This window comes from Somniosus microcephalus, chromosome 22 (assembly GCF_052327205.1).
Source record: "Somniosus microcephalus isolate GS21.2 chromosome 22, FLI_Smic_1.0, whole genome shotgun sequence".
Classification (NCBI taxonomy): domain Eukaryota; kingdom Metazoa; phylum Chordata; class Chondrichthyes; order Squaliformes; family Somniosidae; genus Somniosus; species Somniosus microcephalus.
The window spans coordinates 46,871,091-46,887,288 of record NC_141008.1 but is presented as its reverse complement, the minus strand read 5'-3'; the positions used below and the strand labels follow the sequence as shown (position 1 = coordinate 46,887,288).

Below are 16,198 nucleotides of genomic sequence, written 5' to 3'. Positions count from 1 at the left end.
GTCTCTTTGTTTTATCCCCTTTCAAAGGTCTCATCAAAACCTGACTTTTGACCTCCCTTTGGTCACCTCCCAACCCTGGCCCGTCCGATCCACCCTTGTGTGAAGTGCCCCGGGATGAGTGGCTATGTTGACGGGGCTGTTAGTGCTGCTTGGGTTGTAGATGTAGCTCGGTGCACTTAGGTTCATTCAATATTAAAAAACTAAGATTTTCAAGATGAGCGGTTTTGATAGAGTAGAGAGAGAAAAACGATTCCCTTTGGTGAGTGGGTCAATACCAGAGGTCAGAGATTCAAAATCGTTGGCAGGGCGGGGAGATGAGAGTTGTCAGGATCTGGAACGCTCGACCTGAAAAGGTGGTAGAAGCCGATCCCATAAATAAATTTAAAACTGAGTTGGATGGGTACACGAGGCTGAGGAACTCGCAGGGTTACGGACACAAAGCAGGGGATGAGGGACTGAGCGCGACTGCTCCTTCAAAGAGCCAGCCCAGGCACGATGGGCCGAATGGCCGCCTCCTGCGCTGTAAGTTTCTCTGATTCTATGAACCCTTCTTTGTGCACACAGGCTGAGGTAATGTCTGTTTTATTTGACTCGCTGAGCCCAGGAAACCAGGACCTCCAGACGAGTTTTCCCGCCAGTTATGAGTTTGGGAGCTGCGAGCACAATAAGGCATGAGCTCCTGCTGCCTCGTGTGCAGATCGGCTGGACGGGAAGGGCTGCTAGTTTGTCCCCTGGTCTGTACAGAGATGGCTGGGGAGGAGTGAAGAGGGGCTGTAAGGGTAGTACGATGGGCCGCATGCGTCTCCTCAACAACTGGGCTCCTGCTTGCTATCCAGAGAGTCCTGGTGGAACGTGTGGGTTGGGTGAGGATGGCACGGGGGTTAGACACGGCACACATAGTCTGTTGCTACTCCGGGTCACAGAGTGAGATACCAGAGTGTGTCCAGCGCCCGTGGAAGTGGGCTCCAGCCAGAGTCATCCCCTTCGGACAAGGGAGGGTGGATTAAGGATCACCTCGTACAAGAGCTAGATACCCTGTAATATAAATCGGGGCCAGACTGATCTCCTGGACTAGTTTTGATCCTCTAAGAGGGTCGGAGAGGAATTTTCCCTTTTTTTTTTTTTCTTCCCCCCCTCTACTTGACCCTGGTTTTTTAATCTCTGGGAGGATGGGAAGTGTCTATGGTGATGCACAAGGCGTCACAACTGTTAGGGACAGGCTGGATGGACCAGGAGACCTTCTCCTGTCTGTTATTTTTGTACGCTGGTGTGTCGCGACCCTACAACAGGGTGGCTGAAGTCGCTGGGCTCTCTGGGTGGCTGCAGTAGGTGGGGGGAGGAGGTTGATTGATTTGCTCTATTGGGAGAGTAAACCCTTGAATATCCTGTTTGTTCTCTCGTGTCAGTTTATGGAGCAGGAGCTGAAGATGTCCCGGGAGCAGCTGATGGAGACGGAGGGACAGCTCAGTGAGCAGGTCCGCCTCTTGCATGCTCGTAACCTGGAATGTGAGGAGCTGCGGTGAGTGAGCGAGTGAGTGGACCGCTTCGCTCCCCTCCCCTGCCCACCCTCACCGGGGGGGGGGTGGATTGCTGGCTGATGGCATGGAGGACGTGGGAACAGGGAATCAACCACCCAGACAAATGCGGGTGGAGGTCGGGGGTTGGGGCGGGCTGAGGTCCGGGGGTTGGGGTGGGCTGAGGTCGGGGGGGGGAGTTGGGGTGGGCTGAGGTCGGGGGGGGGGGGGGGGGGGGGGGGGGGGGAGTTGGGGTGGGCTGAGGTCGGGGGGGGGGAGTTGGGGTGGGCTGAGGTCGGGGGGGGGGGGAGTTGGGGTGGGCTGAGGTCGGGGGGGGGGGGGAGTTGGGGTGGGCTGAGGTCGGGGGGGGTTGGGGCGGGCTGAGGTCGGGGGGGGGAGTTGGGGCGGGCTGAGGTCGGGGGGGGGAGTTGGGGGGGGGGGGGGGGGAGTTGGGGCGGGCTGAGGTCGGGGGGGGGGGGGAGTTGGGGTGGGCTGAGGTCGGGGGGGGGGGGGAGTTGGGGTGGGCTGAGGTCGGGGGGGGGGGGAGTTGGGGTGGGCTGAGGTCGGGGGGGGGGGAGTTGGGGTGGGCTGAGGTCGGGGGGGGGGGGAGTTGGGGTGGGCTGAGGTCGGGGGGGGGGGAGTTGGGGTGGGCTGAGGTCGGGGGGGGGTTGGGGCGGGCTGAGGTCGGGGGGGGAGTTGGGGCGGGCTGAGGTCGGGGGGGGGAGTTGGGGCGGGCTGAGGTCGGGGGGGGGGGAGTTGGGGCGGGCTGAGGTCGGGGGGGGAGTTGGGGCGGGCTGAGGTCGGGGGGGAGTTGGGGCGGGCTGAGGTCGGGGGGGGAGTTGGGGTGGGCTGAGGTCGGGGGGGGGTTGGGGCGGGCTGAGGTCGGGGGGGGAGTTGGGGCGGGCTGAGGTCGGGGGGGGAGTTGGGGCGGGCTGAGGTCGGGGGGGGGGAGTTGGGGCGGGCTGAGGTCGGGGGGGAGTTGGGGCGGGCTGAGGTCGGGGGGGGAGTTGGGGCGGGCTGAGGTCGGGGGGGGGGGGGGAGTTGGGGCGGGCTGAGGTCGGGGGGGGGAGTTGGGGCGGGCTGAGGTCGGGGGGGGGGAGTTGGGGCGGGCTGAGGTCGGGGGGGGGAGTTGGGGCGGGCTGAGGTCGGGGGGGGAGTTGGGGCGGGCTGAGGTCGGGGGGGGGGAGTTGGGGCGGGCTGAGGTCGGGGGGGAGTTGGGGCGGGCTGAGGTCGGGGGGGGGAGTTGGGGCGGGCTGAGGTCGGGGGGGGAGTTGGGGCGGGCTGAGGTCGGGGGGGAGGGGCGGGCTGAGGTCGGAGGGGAGGGGCGGGCTGAGGTCGGGGTGGGGGAGTTGGGGCGGGCTGAGGTCGGGGGGGGGGAGTTGGCGGGCTGAGGTCGGGGGGAGTTGGGGCGGGCTGAGGTCGGGGGGGGGAGTTGGGGCGGGCTGAGGTCGGGGGGGAGTTGGGGCGGGCTGAGGTCGGGGGGAGTTGGGGCGGGCTGAGGTCGGGGGGAGTTGGGGCGGGCTGAGGTCGGGGGGGGGGAGTTGGGGCGGGCTGAGGTCGGGGGGAGTTGGGGCGGGCTGAGGTCGGGGGGGGGGAGTTGGGGCGGGCTGAGGTCGGGGGGGGAGTTGGGGCGGGCTGAGGTCGGGGGGGGGAGTTGGGGCGGGCTGAGGTCGGGGGGGGAGTTGGGGCGGGCTGAGGTCGGGGGGGGGAGTTGGCGGGCTGAGGTTGGGGCGGGCTGAGGTCGGGGGGGGGAGTTGGGGCGGGCTGAGGTCGGGGGGGGAGTTGGGGCGGGCTGAGGTCGGGGGGGAGTTGGGGCGGGCTGAGGTCGGGGGGAGTTGGGGCGGGCTGAGGTCGGGGGGAGTTGGGGCGGGCTGAGGTCGGGGGGGGAGTTGGGGCGGGCTGAGGTCGGGGGGGAGTTGGGGCGGGCTGAGGTCGGGGGGGGAGTTGGGCGGGCTGAGGTCGGGGGGGGGAGTTGGGGCGGGCTGAGGTCGGGGGGGGGGAGTTGGGGCGGGCTGAGGTCGGGGGGGGGGAGTTGGGGCGGGCTGAGGTCGGGGGGGAGTTGGGGCGGGCTGAGGTCGGGGGGGGGGGAGTTGGGGCGGGCTGAGGTCGGGGGGGGAGTTGGGGCGGGCTGAGGTCGGGGGGGGAGTTGGGGCGGGCTGAGGTCGGGGGGGGAGTTGGGGCGGGCTGAGGTCGGGGGGGAGTTGGGGCGGGCTGAGGTCGGGGGGGGGAGTTGGGGCAGGCTGAGGTCGGAGGGGAGGGGCGGGCTGAGGTCAGGGGGGGGAGTTGGGGCGGGCTGAGGTCGGGGGGGGAGTTGGGGCGGGCTGAGGTCGGGGGGGAGTTGGGGCGTGCTGAGGTCGGGGGGAGTTGGGGCGTGCTGAGGTCGGGGGGAGTTGGGGCGGGCTGAGGTCGGGGAGGAGTTGGGGCGGGCTGAGGTCGGAGGGGAGGGGCGGGCTGAGGTCGGAGGGGAGGGGCGGGCTGAGGTCGGGGGGGGGAGTTGGGGCGGGCTGAGGTCGGGGGGAGTTGGGGCGGGCTGAGGTGGGGGGGAGGGGAGGGGCGGGCTGAGGTCGGGGGGGTGGAGTTGGGGCGGGCTGAGGTCGGGGGGAGTTGGGGCGGGCTGAGGTGGGGGGGAGGGGAGGGGCGGGCTGAGGTCGGGGGGGGAGTTGGGGCGGGCTGAGGTCGGGGGGAGTTGGGTCAGGCTGAGGTCGGGGGGAGTTGGGGCGGGCTGAGGTCGGGGGGAGTTGGGTCGGGGTGGGAGTTGGGGCGGGCTGAGGTCGGGGGAGGGGGGGAGTTGGGGCGGGCTGAGGTCGGGGGGAGTTGGGGCGGGCTGAGGTCGGGGGGAGTTGGGGCGGGCTGAGGTCGGGGGGGGGGAGTTGGGGCGGGCTGAGGTCGGGGGGAGTTGGGGCGGGCTGAGGTGGGGGGGAGGGGAGGGGCGGGCTGAGGTCGGGGGGGGAGTTGGGGCGGGCTGAGGTCGGGGGGAGTTGGGTCAGGCTGAGGTCGGGGGGAGTTGGGGCGGGCTGAGGTCGGGGGGAGTTGGGTCGGGGTGGGAGTTGGGGCGGGCTGAGGTCGGGGGAGGGGGGGAGTTGGGGCGGGCTGAGGTCGGGGGGAGTTGGGGCGGGCTGAGGTCGGGGGGAGTTGGGGCGGGCTGAGGTCGGGGGGGGGGAGTTGGGGCGGGCTGAGGTCGGGGGGGGGGAGTTGGGGCGGGCTGAGGTCGGGGGGGGGAGTTGGGGCGGGTTGAGGTCGGGGGGAGTTGGGGCGGGCTGAGGTGGGGGGGAGGGGAGGGGCGGGCGGAGGTTGGGGGGTTGGGGCGGGCTGAGGTCGGGGTGGGGAGGGGCGGGTTGAGGTCGGGGGTTGGGGCGGGCTGAGGTCGGCGGGGCGGGCTGAGGTCACAGTGGGGGTCAGTAAATGGAAGGTCTTGGAATCGCTGGGCTGGTATTTGGGAGGTGACCTCGGCTGTGGTGGAATTCTCTGATCCTCCTGTGACTGAACGAGAATTATTGCCTGCAATCCTCATTGCTGCACCAGTAAAGATGTTTATTTTCTCTCTCAACCAGGGCTCGGTGTGAGCGCTTCCAAATGAACTTGGATACGGTTCAGAATGATGCGCGAGAGATGTTGCTGGAGATGGGAGAGCAGATGAACCAGGGCATGGTAGAGATCTCTGCTCTGAAAGGACAAATGCAAGACGTCACCAAGTCAGCTGAGACCACTCTAAGGAATTGGCAGCAGGTGGGTCTCCTGTAACTCGCGATTCCATACTCTGCCCCCCCCCCCCCCCGCCACCGGCTCACGAGCAGAAAGGGCTCCCAGTAACCCAGTTGGTGAAGTCAGTCAGTGCGCTGATCACCGCCCAGTGGCCCCTGCTGGAAAGTGCACGCCTTTGAGCGTCGCCTTAGCTGTGATCACCAAGACCATCTACTTCTACCTCCGTAACATCACCCGTCTCCCCAACTACCTCAGCTCATCCACTGAAACCCTCATCCGTCCCTTGGTTGCCTCCAGACTCGACTATTCCAAACGCTGTCCTGGCCAGCCTCCCATCCCCCACCCTCCATAAACTGGAGCTCATCCAAAACTCTGCTGCCCGTCTCCTAACTCGCACTGAGACTCGTTCACCCATCACCCCCTGTGCTCGCTGACCTACATAGGCTCCCGGTCCGGCAACGCCTTGATTTAAAAAAAATTTAAAAAATCTCATCCTTGTTTTCAAATCCCTCCATGGCCTCACCCCTCCCTATCTCTGTAACCTCCTCCAGCTCTACAACCTTCCAAGATCTCTGCATTGCTCCAATTCTGGCCTCTTGCCCAACCCCGATTTCCATCGCTCCACCATTGATGGCTGTGCCTTCAGCTGCCTGGGCCCTAAGCTCTGGAATTCCCTCCCTAAACCTCTCCACCTCTCTTTCTTCTTTTAAGACGCTCCTTAAAACCTACCTCTTTGACCAAGCTTTTAGTCACCTGTCCTAATAACTCCTGATGTGGCTCGGTGTCTTATTCCATTCCTGTGAAGCGCCTTGGGACGTTTAACTACATTAAAGGCGCTGTATAAATGGAAGTTGTTGCCTGGGTGGTGAAGTGGTTAATGCACTGATCACCATCCAGCGCTGGAGTGTGCACACACTTGACCGTTAGCCTGGCTGTGATGCCCTCCATGGTCCAATAGCCTGCTAATGCTCATTCTCTGAGCTCACAGCTGAGCCTGCTTACCAGACTGAGGTATCTGGGCTGCTCGTGCAGAAGCAAAGGAAACACAAATGGCTGGTCTGGAGGCAGCTGGGAGGAGTTCAGAGTGCAGTTGTGTGGTTGAGTTAACCGACTTACAACTGCAATAATCACTGAACCATCCCAGGTTACTGGCTCTTTCTCCACTGATGATGATCACAGCATCCACCCGCCTCGTGCTATCACGATGCCAGCTCCCCCGATGTTGCCGGCAGTCACTGAGAAGAATACTTGCGGCTGATGGGACTTGTTCAGTTGCTGCATGTGCAAGTTTGAGATTTTTATTGTTGTTCGAGTCACACTAGGGCATTGGCAGTCGGTTAGTTGAGACGCACCTTTCACGACCTCGGGGCGCCCCAAAGCACTTCACAGCCAGGTAACGTGTAGTCACTGTTGTATTGTTGGAAACACGGCAGCCTAATTGTGCACCGCACGATCCCATAAACAGCAATGTGATAATAACCAGACTGAGGATCACACTGAACACCCTCCATCGTGTTGTGTGGCACTACCACCATGCTAAATGGGATAGATTCAGAACAGATCGAGCAGCTCAAAACTGGGCATCCATGAGGCGCTGTGGGCCATCAGCAGCAGCAGAATTGTATTCCACCATAATCTGTAACCTCATGGCCTGGCATATCCCTCACTCTACCATTACCACCAAGCCAGGGGACCAACCCTGGTTCAATAAGGAGTGTAGAAGAGCATGTCAGCAGCAGCACCAAGTGTACCTGAAAACGAGGTGCCAACCTGGGGAAGCTGCAACACAGGACTAAACATGCATGCTAAACAGAGGCCCCGGTCAGCGGGTCTGGGCCGGGAGAGGCCCCGGTCAGCGGGTCTGGGCCGGGAGAGGCCCCGGTCAGCGGGTCTGGGCCGGGAGAGGCCCCGGTCAGCGGGTCTGGGCCGGGAGAGGCCCCGGTCAGCGGGTCTGGGCCGGGAGAGGCCCCGGTCAGCGGGTCTGGGCCGGGAGACAGTAACTTGCCGGGGTGACCTTTTTTCTAAGGTTTTGTGCTGGTTCATTTTGTAATTCAGTGTCTTTGCTTGAAATCTCTGACGTTCGTTGCTTTGCTTTCTCAAGAATCGACCAGGGGCCGTTGCCAGGACTGACCAACTGCCCCCTGCATCCGAAACAAAGGAGGAGGCACAGGAAGTGGAGGAGAGGGTGCAATCCAGCGAAGGTAAATCCATTGGGGAGGCGGGGGAGAGCTGATCGGGGGTTGGGTGGATAGGGGTCAGGGGCGGGGGGCGGGCGGGGGTCAGGGGAGGGGGCTTGGTGGGCAGGGGTTGGGACGGGTCAGACACTGGCCTTTGCTCTCTGGATTTGATTCCTACCCTGTCTGACGGGATGAAGGTCGCCTGCAAGACTTCTGTTCAAAATTTATCTTAGTCTTTAGTCTTAGCCAATGTCCCTCACTGCACAGGATAAAACGAGACCTCGCCAGTGCTGCAGTGACGGTGCTCATTATCAAGGCAGCGTAGAGGGGCTGCAGTCGGCAGCAAACCCATGCATTGCCTCCCAATCATTCCTGCTGGAAACCGTGTACGTGCATTGGGTGCGGACAGTGCCCAACAAAGCTATGGCGCCTCTTTTAGTCGAATAGCTTTCCAACGCTCAATAGTCTAGGTTCACACATGAAGCATGGCAACTTGGTGAGGTACCAGAGGGCAGTTGTGGAACTCAATCCCATGCAGAGGCAGCTCCTTCAGGAGAGTCTGCCTTGCTGTGCTGCTTGGACTGAACGGTACTGTTTGCTGTTTACTGCAGTGCTCAGATTTATCTATTCTTTTCCTACTGTCTGGTTTTACAGAGCATCAGGAAGGGGCTCCGTGTGGCATCAGGAGCGAGCACAGTGCCTTTGCTCCCATCGAGCCAACAACGCCAAAACGAGCGGGTAAGGTATCGGCACAAATCATCCAGATAACCAGCCGCAGCCTCTTTTTTATAGAGACACTCATCTAACCCGTGCTGTACCTGCCCTGGGAGTGTTTGATGGGCCAGTGTAGAGGGAGCTTTACTCTGTATCTAACCCATGCTGTACCTGCCCTGGGAGTGTTTGACGGGACAGTGTAGAGGGAGCTTTACTCTGTATCTAACCCATGCTGTACCTGCCCTGGGAGTGTTTGATGGGACAGTGCAGAGGGCGCTTTACTCTGTATCTAACCCGTGCTGTACCTGCCCTGGGAGTGTTTGATGGGACAGTGTAAAGGGAGCTTTACTCTGTATCTAACCCGTGCTGTACCTGCCCTGGGAGTGTTTGATGGGCCAGTGTAGAGGGCGCTTTGCCTACAATGTTATGTATGAATGTCCTTCATCTGATGAACATGAAATTCACTCACTGAAAGATGAATTAATTGGCTGTTCTGAGGGGTGTGAGGACCGTTTGGGAATAGCTCTCCAGCTGGCCCCCTGCACTCTTGTTTTTTTAAAGAGTAGTGCTGCTGTCTTTCAAATCTTCTGAATGGTCAATACTAGAATAAAACGGAGTATTCTGATTCCCTTTGCTCTGCAGTCCTGTGCCAGCCTGTGGCCATCGACTCTGCACCACCTCAATGCATTGAATTTCAAATCCTCACTGTTTATAAACCTCCCACAGGTCCTGTCCCCACCCTTCACCCCTGGGCCCTCAGTCCCAGCACATACCCCTCGTTCCTCTGACACTGGTTGAGTGTACAGCCAGCATCTTTGTCATTGTGGCCCAGAATTGCTGGCGACTTCTGGTCTCCCTGTCCTGCACCCTGCTCAGCTTCCCCCCTCGATGGCAAAGCCTTCGGCTGTTCGAACCCCTCCCTCGGCCTCGTTGTCTTATCTCCCTCCTCTAAAGGTCTCCTGAAAACCATACATGCGATGTTTGCCCCCACTCTCCCGTTGCTGCTCGGTGCCATTTCTACCCCGTGAAGGTCTGGTCAAGTTTAAGAACAGAAGAAATAGGAGCAGGACTCAGCCATTTGGCCCCTTGAGCCTGCTCAGCCATTCAATGAGATCATGGCTGATCTTCTACCTCATCTCCACTTTCCTGCACTATCCCCCATATCCCTTGATTCCCTTAATATTCAAAAATCTATTGATCTCTGTCTTGAATATACTCAATGACTGAGCCTCCACAGCCCTCTGGGGTAGAGAATTCCAAAGATTCACCACCCTCTGAGTGAAGAAATTTCTCCTCATCTCAGTCCTAAATGGCCGACCCCTTATTCTGAGATTGTGACCCCTGGTTCTAGACTCCCCAGCCAGGGGAAACATCCTTCCTGCATCTACCCTGTCAAGCCCTGTAAGAATTGTGTATGTTTCAATGAGATCACCTCTCATTTGTCTAAACTCTAGAGAATATAGACCTAGTGTACTCAATCTCTCCTCATAGGACAATCCCCCCCATCCCAGGAATCAGTCTGGTGAACCTTTGTTGCACTTTCTATGGCAAGTATATCCTTCCTCAGGTAAGGAGACCAAAACTGTACACAGTACTCCAGGTGTGGTCTCACCAGGGCCCTATATAATTGCAGTAAGACATCTTTACACTTATACTCAAATCCTCTTGTAATAAAGGCCAACATACCATTTGCTTTCCTAATTGCCTGCTGTACCTACATGTTAACTTTCAGTGATTCGTGTACAAGGACACCCAGGTCCCTCTGAACACCAACATTTCCCAATCTCTCAACATTTAAAAGATACTCAGCTTTTCTATTTTTCCTACCAAAGTGGATAACTTCACATTTCTCCACATTATATTCCATTTGCTATGTCCTTGCCCACTCACCTAGCCTGTCTATATCCCCTTGAAGCCTCCTTGCATACTCCACACTGTTAAGTCTGTGTGTTATATTGAGAATTACTACACAGACCACAAGAGTAAATTTTAACAGGACTTTACTAGTCGAAGGTCAGGGCGGAACTGCCCAATAAATCATTACACAGCACTTATATACCGGTGTGGTCACCACCGGTATTACAGTATACAGCAGCCAAGATAAAGTAGTGCAACTCTTAAAATAGCTCTCTTAAAGGTGGAATGGTTACATACACCACAATCCTCCCTTTTTAGCTTAACAGTAGAAATTCCCCATTAACATAACATAATAACATATATACACAACTTCATGTACAACAGTTCACAGATTCAGTCTCTCTGGAGGCTTCCTGACTCGGTCCGGATAACGCCTCGGTGGTGTAGTAGGTTCTTTTGGCAAGGTCGATTCGGCTTGAATGCCAGTGTCGGGTTCATCTGATTCCAGTATCACCGGATCGGAGGTAGATACTATGGGTATCTCTGCTTCATCACTAGGCGTATAGAGTTGTGGAGTAGGTTGTCCCTTTTCGGATGACTCTATGATCTGGTCAACATGGCGCCTTATTATGCTTTCACCAATGTCCACGGTATACATCAGCGGTCCTAGTCGTGTGCAAATAGTTCCAGGCTGCCATTTCTCGGTACGGTAGTCCCGGGCCAAAACTTGTTGACCTATCTGGAAGGTTCTAGTTGGCCTTTCATTCATGCCTTGAAATTGCCGGTTCTCTACGTCCCTTCTGATGTTTGGCTTGATCAAATCCAGCCGGCATCTTAGTGTTCTATTGAAAAACATCATGGCGGGAGTTTGGTTTGTGACTGCATGTGTTGCATTCCTGTACGCCAACAAGAAGTTATCTACCTTATGTTGTAGATTTATGTCTTCATTACCCATGGCCTTTATGGCCTTCTTGAAGGTCTGGACAAACCTTTCAGCTAATCCATTGGTGGCGGGATGGTATGGGGCGGACGTGTAGTGCTTAACCCCATTGTTTTTTAAGAACTTCCTGAATTCTTCGGACACAAATTGCGGTCCATTATCAGAACAGATCTGTTCCGGCAGCCCATTCCTGGCAAATATGGTCCTCAATACTGTGATGGTTTTTTCCGTGGTGGTGGAGGACATCTTTATTACCTCCGGCCACTTGGAGTGTGCACCCACCGCGATTAAGAACATTGAGTCCATAAATGAACCAGCAAAGTCGATATGTACCCTTTGCCATGGAGATGAGGGCCATTCCCATGGATGTGGTGGGGCGTTTTGGACCTTCTGGCATCCTAGACAGCTCTTGGTCATTTCTTCGATGTCTCCATCGATACCTGGCCACCACACAAACGCTCTGGCTAGGTTCTTCATTTTTACTCCACCCAGATGCCCCTCGTGAAGCTCCTTTAGCACTTTATGCTGGAGTTTGGGTGGAATCACCACTCTGGATCCACACATCAAAGTTCCTCGGCACACTGACAGCTGCTCTCTTCTTTGCGAGAATGCTGGCAACAGTGGTTCGCCATGTGCTGGCCATCCCTTCGCCGTTAAATCGTAGACTCGTGAGAGAGTCGGGTCATTTCTCATTTCCTTTTCGATGGTAGAATTTGTTACTGGTAGACATTCCACTATGGTTGAGTGGAACATCTCCACTGGGTCCACTGTAGGCGCCTCTTCTACCGTTGGCAATGGTAGGCGCGATAAACCGTCAGCATTCCCATGCTGTTTTGATCCTTTGTATTCTATGTCATATTGGTGTGCCCCTAGGAAAAGGGACCACCTCTGTAGCCTTTGCGCTGTCATAATGGAAACGCCCTTTTTAGGGTTGAATATGGATACCAACGGCTGGTGGTCTGTCAGCAGTGTAAACTTCTGGCCCTGCAGGTAATGATTAAACTTCTTTACTCCCCGCACCAGGCTGAGAGCCTCCCTATCTATCTGAGCATAGTTGCGCTCAGCGGAGGTCAATGATCTGGATGCAAATGCGACTGGCCTTTCCAAGCCATTTGGCAACTTGTGTGAGAGTACTGCTCCAATACCATAAGGAGAAGCATCACAAGTTAAACGAATAGGTAGCGTTGGGTTGAAATGAGCCAACACTTCCTCTGAGGTGATCAATGCCTTGCTTTTGCGAAAGGCCTTCTTACAGTCCTCGCTCCACTTCCATGGTACTTCTTTCTGCAAAAGAGCATTCAGCGGGTGCAGCACCGTGGATAGATTTGGCAGAAACTTATGGTAATAGTTAATCAACCCTAGGAACGACCTCAACTGGGATACATTTTCCGGAGCGGGAGCCTTCACAACAGCTTCGATCTTATCAGGTGACTTGTGCAGCCCCTCCTGGTCAATGACATGACCACAGTACGAGATCCGTTTCTGAAAGAACTCACATTTCTGGCGATTAACTCGAAGGCCATATTCCTTCAACCTGGTGAGCACCAGTTTCAAATTTGCAAGGTGTTCCTCATCGTCATCTCCTGTAATCAGGATATCGTCCAAGTAACATTGAGTGCTTGGAATTCTCTGTAATACCTGCTCCATGGCCCTCTGCCAAATTGCTGGAGCCGAAGCCACTCCAAAAACCAGTCTATTATATCGATACAAGCCTCTGTGCGTGTTGATTGTGAGATACTGGCGCGACTCTTCAACTTCCATCTGTAAGTACGCTTGCGCCAGGTCTATCTTGGTGAAGCGTTTCCCGCCAGACAATGAAGCAAAGATATCCTCAATCCGCGGAAGCGGATATTGCACCGTGTGAAGCACCGGATTAACTGTGATCTTGAAGTCTCCACAGATGCGGACCTTCCCCGGTTCCCCTGGCTTGTTACTCGATGAACGCTTCATGACGGGAACAATGGGTGTGGCCCACTCACTCCAGTCCACCTTAGACAGTACTCCTGAACGTTCTAGCCCTTCCAGCTCAGCTTCCACAGCAGGTTGTATCGCATAAGGTACCGGTCTGGCTTTGAAAAATTTTGGGTTTGCATGTTCTGCAATCTTGATTTTTGCCTTAATTCCTCTGTGTTCCCAGTCCCTGTTGGAACACCTCTTTAGCCTCATCCAATATTCTGGACAATCGTTCAGGTTTGATATCTTTTTTTCCGGAATCTACTGTTATTGCGTTTAGGGAGTGCCAGTCCATATTTATTTTCCTGATCCACTCCCGTCCCGAAGTGGCGGACCCCCCTCAGGTAGTACATATAAGTCCATTCCTTGGTGTTCTTTGCCTTTGTGTACCACCTTGACTTTTATCTTTCCGATGGGGTATACTCTTTGCCCCGTGTATGTCTGCAATACTATCTCCGTATCCCATAGGGGAATATGTTTGAATAACCTTTTGTAATCTTGCTTATTCATGACCGTCAACGCCGATCCGGTGTCCAATTCCATCTTCACTTGGACTCCTGCTATCTGCAGTGTGACCCAGATAGTTTGTAGGTCAGCTTCCTTACTCACATTGTGAATTCTCAGACTACCCAGTTCCTTGCTGTTGGAGTCTGAATCCGAATTCTGTTCATCGAACTCTTCTCAGCCACCTTATGTACCTTTCTGCGCTTTTCCTGCGGTGACTTTTTGCTGGTCTTCTTTCCTGACCGGCATACCTTAGCTATGTGACCAAGCTTGCCACATTTTCTACATTCCTGGTTTTTAAACCAGCATTGGTTCTGATCGTGTGTTGTCTTTCCACAACGATAACATTTCGTTGTACCCAAAGCCAATTGATCTACGCTGAGTACCGCTGCCTTCAGCTGCATTTCCGCAGTGCCTCTCGCTGCGGCTTCGTGCGATGCTGCAATAGTGACAGCCTTATCAAGTGTAAGATCATTCTCTTCAAGCAGCCGCTTTTGTGTTCCTTCTTTCGACAATCCACACACGAATTTGTCTCTCAGTGCCTCTCAGACTTTCCCCAAACTGACAGTATTTCGCTAGCTTACGCAGTTCAATTAAATACTCCGCGTTGCTTTCCTCTTTCAGTTGCGTTCTCGCATAAAATTTAAATCGTTCTGCTAACATCAGCGGTGTGGGGTTCAAATGATTCTTCAGAACAGCAACAATATTAGCGAAAGTCTGATCCGCCGGTTTAGCTGGTGATAGAAGATGCTTCAATAGCCCGTATGTCTTCGCACCCATTGAGTTTAGTAAGGTTAGTGCTTTATCTTCATCTGATATTTTATTTGCCTTACAATATACCTCTATGCGTTCTACATACGTGGCCCAATCTTCAACATCGGGATCGAAATCGTTGATGTTACCACGCTTAGGCATCCTCGCAATCTTCTTGAGAAACAAAAAGAAATTTTTCTTTTATTTTTTTTTTTCCAAAATGGCGGTTTCCCGCGCTTGTCTTCTTCCCCCGCCTACGAAAATGGCGGCTTCCCGCGTTTGCCTTTCTCCCCCGCTGGCTGTAATGGCGATTGCCGTATTTCTGCGTTCGCCCTCCCCAGCGGTTCTCGAATCGTGCCTCCCAGCCCCTCTTGCAGTCCGGTCCTTTCCCCCCCGGCTGCGGCTGAGTTCTCCGCGGTTTTTTTATTTTCTCCCGCGCCTTACGCTGTCCCGGTCGCTGCGCCTTGCGGCCTCGGTAGCTGCCCGGCCTTTTTCACCGGTCGCGGTCGAGCTCTCTCTCGACGCTGTTGCGTCTCCCAGCCCGCTTGCAGCCCGGTCTTTCGCACCGGCTGCGTTTGCATTCACCGCGGCTCCCGTGCCTTACGCTGCCCCAGTCTCAGCGGCTCTGGCCCCGACTTCTGTCCGGCTCTTTTCCCCGGCCGTGGTCGAGTTCGCCGCCCTTATATCCTCCGTTTTTCCCTCCCCTACTTCACAGCCAACGTGGCCGACTTGCTGCTCGTCGCTGATCGGCTTACCCACACCGTGATAGAAGGGATGATCACTGCCTGTTGCTGATGGAAGGCTTCGTGTCAGAATTCTTCCTTTGCTCTGCAGACCCGAGTCTTTTCTCAGCAGGATGATGAGGACGGATGCCTCCTCTCAACGCCCGTCAAACTGCCTTGGATGTCTCTCTGCCGCAGGGTAAGATCGTACTCGTCGCCACTGTTAAGTCTGTGTGTTATATTGAGAATTACTACACAGACCACAAGAGTAAATTTTAACAGGACTTTACTAGTCGAAGGTCAGGGCGGAACTGCCCAATAAATCATTACACAGCACTTATATACCGGTGTGGTCACCACCGGTATTACAGTATACAGCAGCCAAGATAAAGTAGTGCAACTCTTAAAATAGTTCTCTTAAAGGTGGAACGGTTACATACACCACACACACAACTTACATTCCCACCCAGCTTTGTATCATCAGCAAACTTGAATATATTACATTTGGTCCCCTCATCCAAATCATTGATGTAGATTGTGAATAGCTGAGGCCCAAGCACTGATCCTTGCGGTACCCCACTAGTTACAGCCTGCCAACCCGAAAATGACCCATTTATTCCTACCCTCTGTTTTCTGTCCGTTAACCAATCCTCAATCCATGCTAATATATTACCCCCAATTTTGTTTAATAACCTTGTGTGGCACCTTAGCGAATACCTTCTGAAAATCCAAATACACCACATCCATTGGTTCCCCATTATCTAATCTGCTAGTTACAACCTCAAAAAACTCAAAACAGATTTGTCAAACACGATTTCCCTTTCATAAATCCGTGTTGACTCTGCCCAATCCTATTACTATTTTTGAAGTGCTCTATTACCACGTCCTTAATAATAGATTCTAGCATTTTCCCTACTACTGATGTCAGGCTAACTGGTCTGCAGTTCTCTGTTTTCTCTCTCCCTCCTTTCTTAAATAGTGGGGTTACATTTGCTACCTTCCAATCTGTGGGAACCGTTCTAGAATCTATGGAATTTTGGAAAATGACAACCAATGCACCCATAATCTCTATAACCTCTGCAAGACGTTTAAATTCCCCCTTGTCCTTTAACCCGTCCAACAGTTTCCAAAGTTCAGACCCGTCGAACAGACAACACAAAACAGAAGGATTCGAGAATAACTTTCTTTTTACGTAAAATCAGCAAGAGGTTACAAATAAGCTCACACAAAACTGTTGCATTCTCCCGATTATATCTAAGCATACAGAGGTTTATTCCCTTACTTTAAGCTCAAACGATTATAAGCCAACACTGCACACGTACTAACACCAGCGAGTGGTCAGTTCGGCGATGGCTAGACGTG

At 55.3% G+C, this 16,198-nt stretch overlaps 1 protein-coding gene across 1 annotated transcript in view; it reads left to right on the top strand.

Moving 5' to 3' along the window:
* Positions 1–1,355: 1,355 nt before the first annotated feature.
* LOC147102252 (uncharacterized) overlaps positions 1,356–16,198 on the top strand; it is a 42,157-nt gene continuing 27,314 nt past the window's right edge. The window contains exons 1-4 of the mRNA XM_085964615.1: positions 1,356–1,519; positions 5,066–5,240; positions 7,318–7,417; positions 8,048–8,131. Of these exons, the coding sequence (XP_085820741.1) occupies positions 1,410–1,519; positions 5,066–5,240; positions 7,318–7,417; positions 8,048–8,131 (469 nt within the window). The 5' untranslated portion in view covers positions 1,356–1,409. The remainder of the gene's footprint in view (positions 1,520–5,065; positions 5,241–7,317; positions 7,418–8,047; positions 8,132–16,198) is intronic.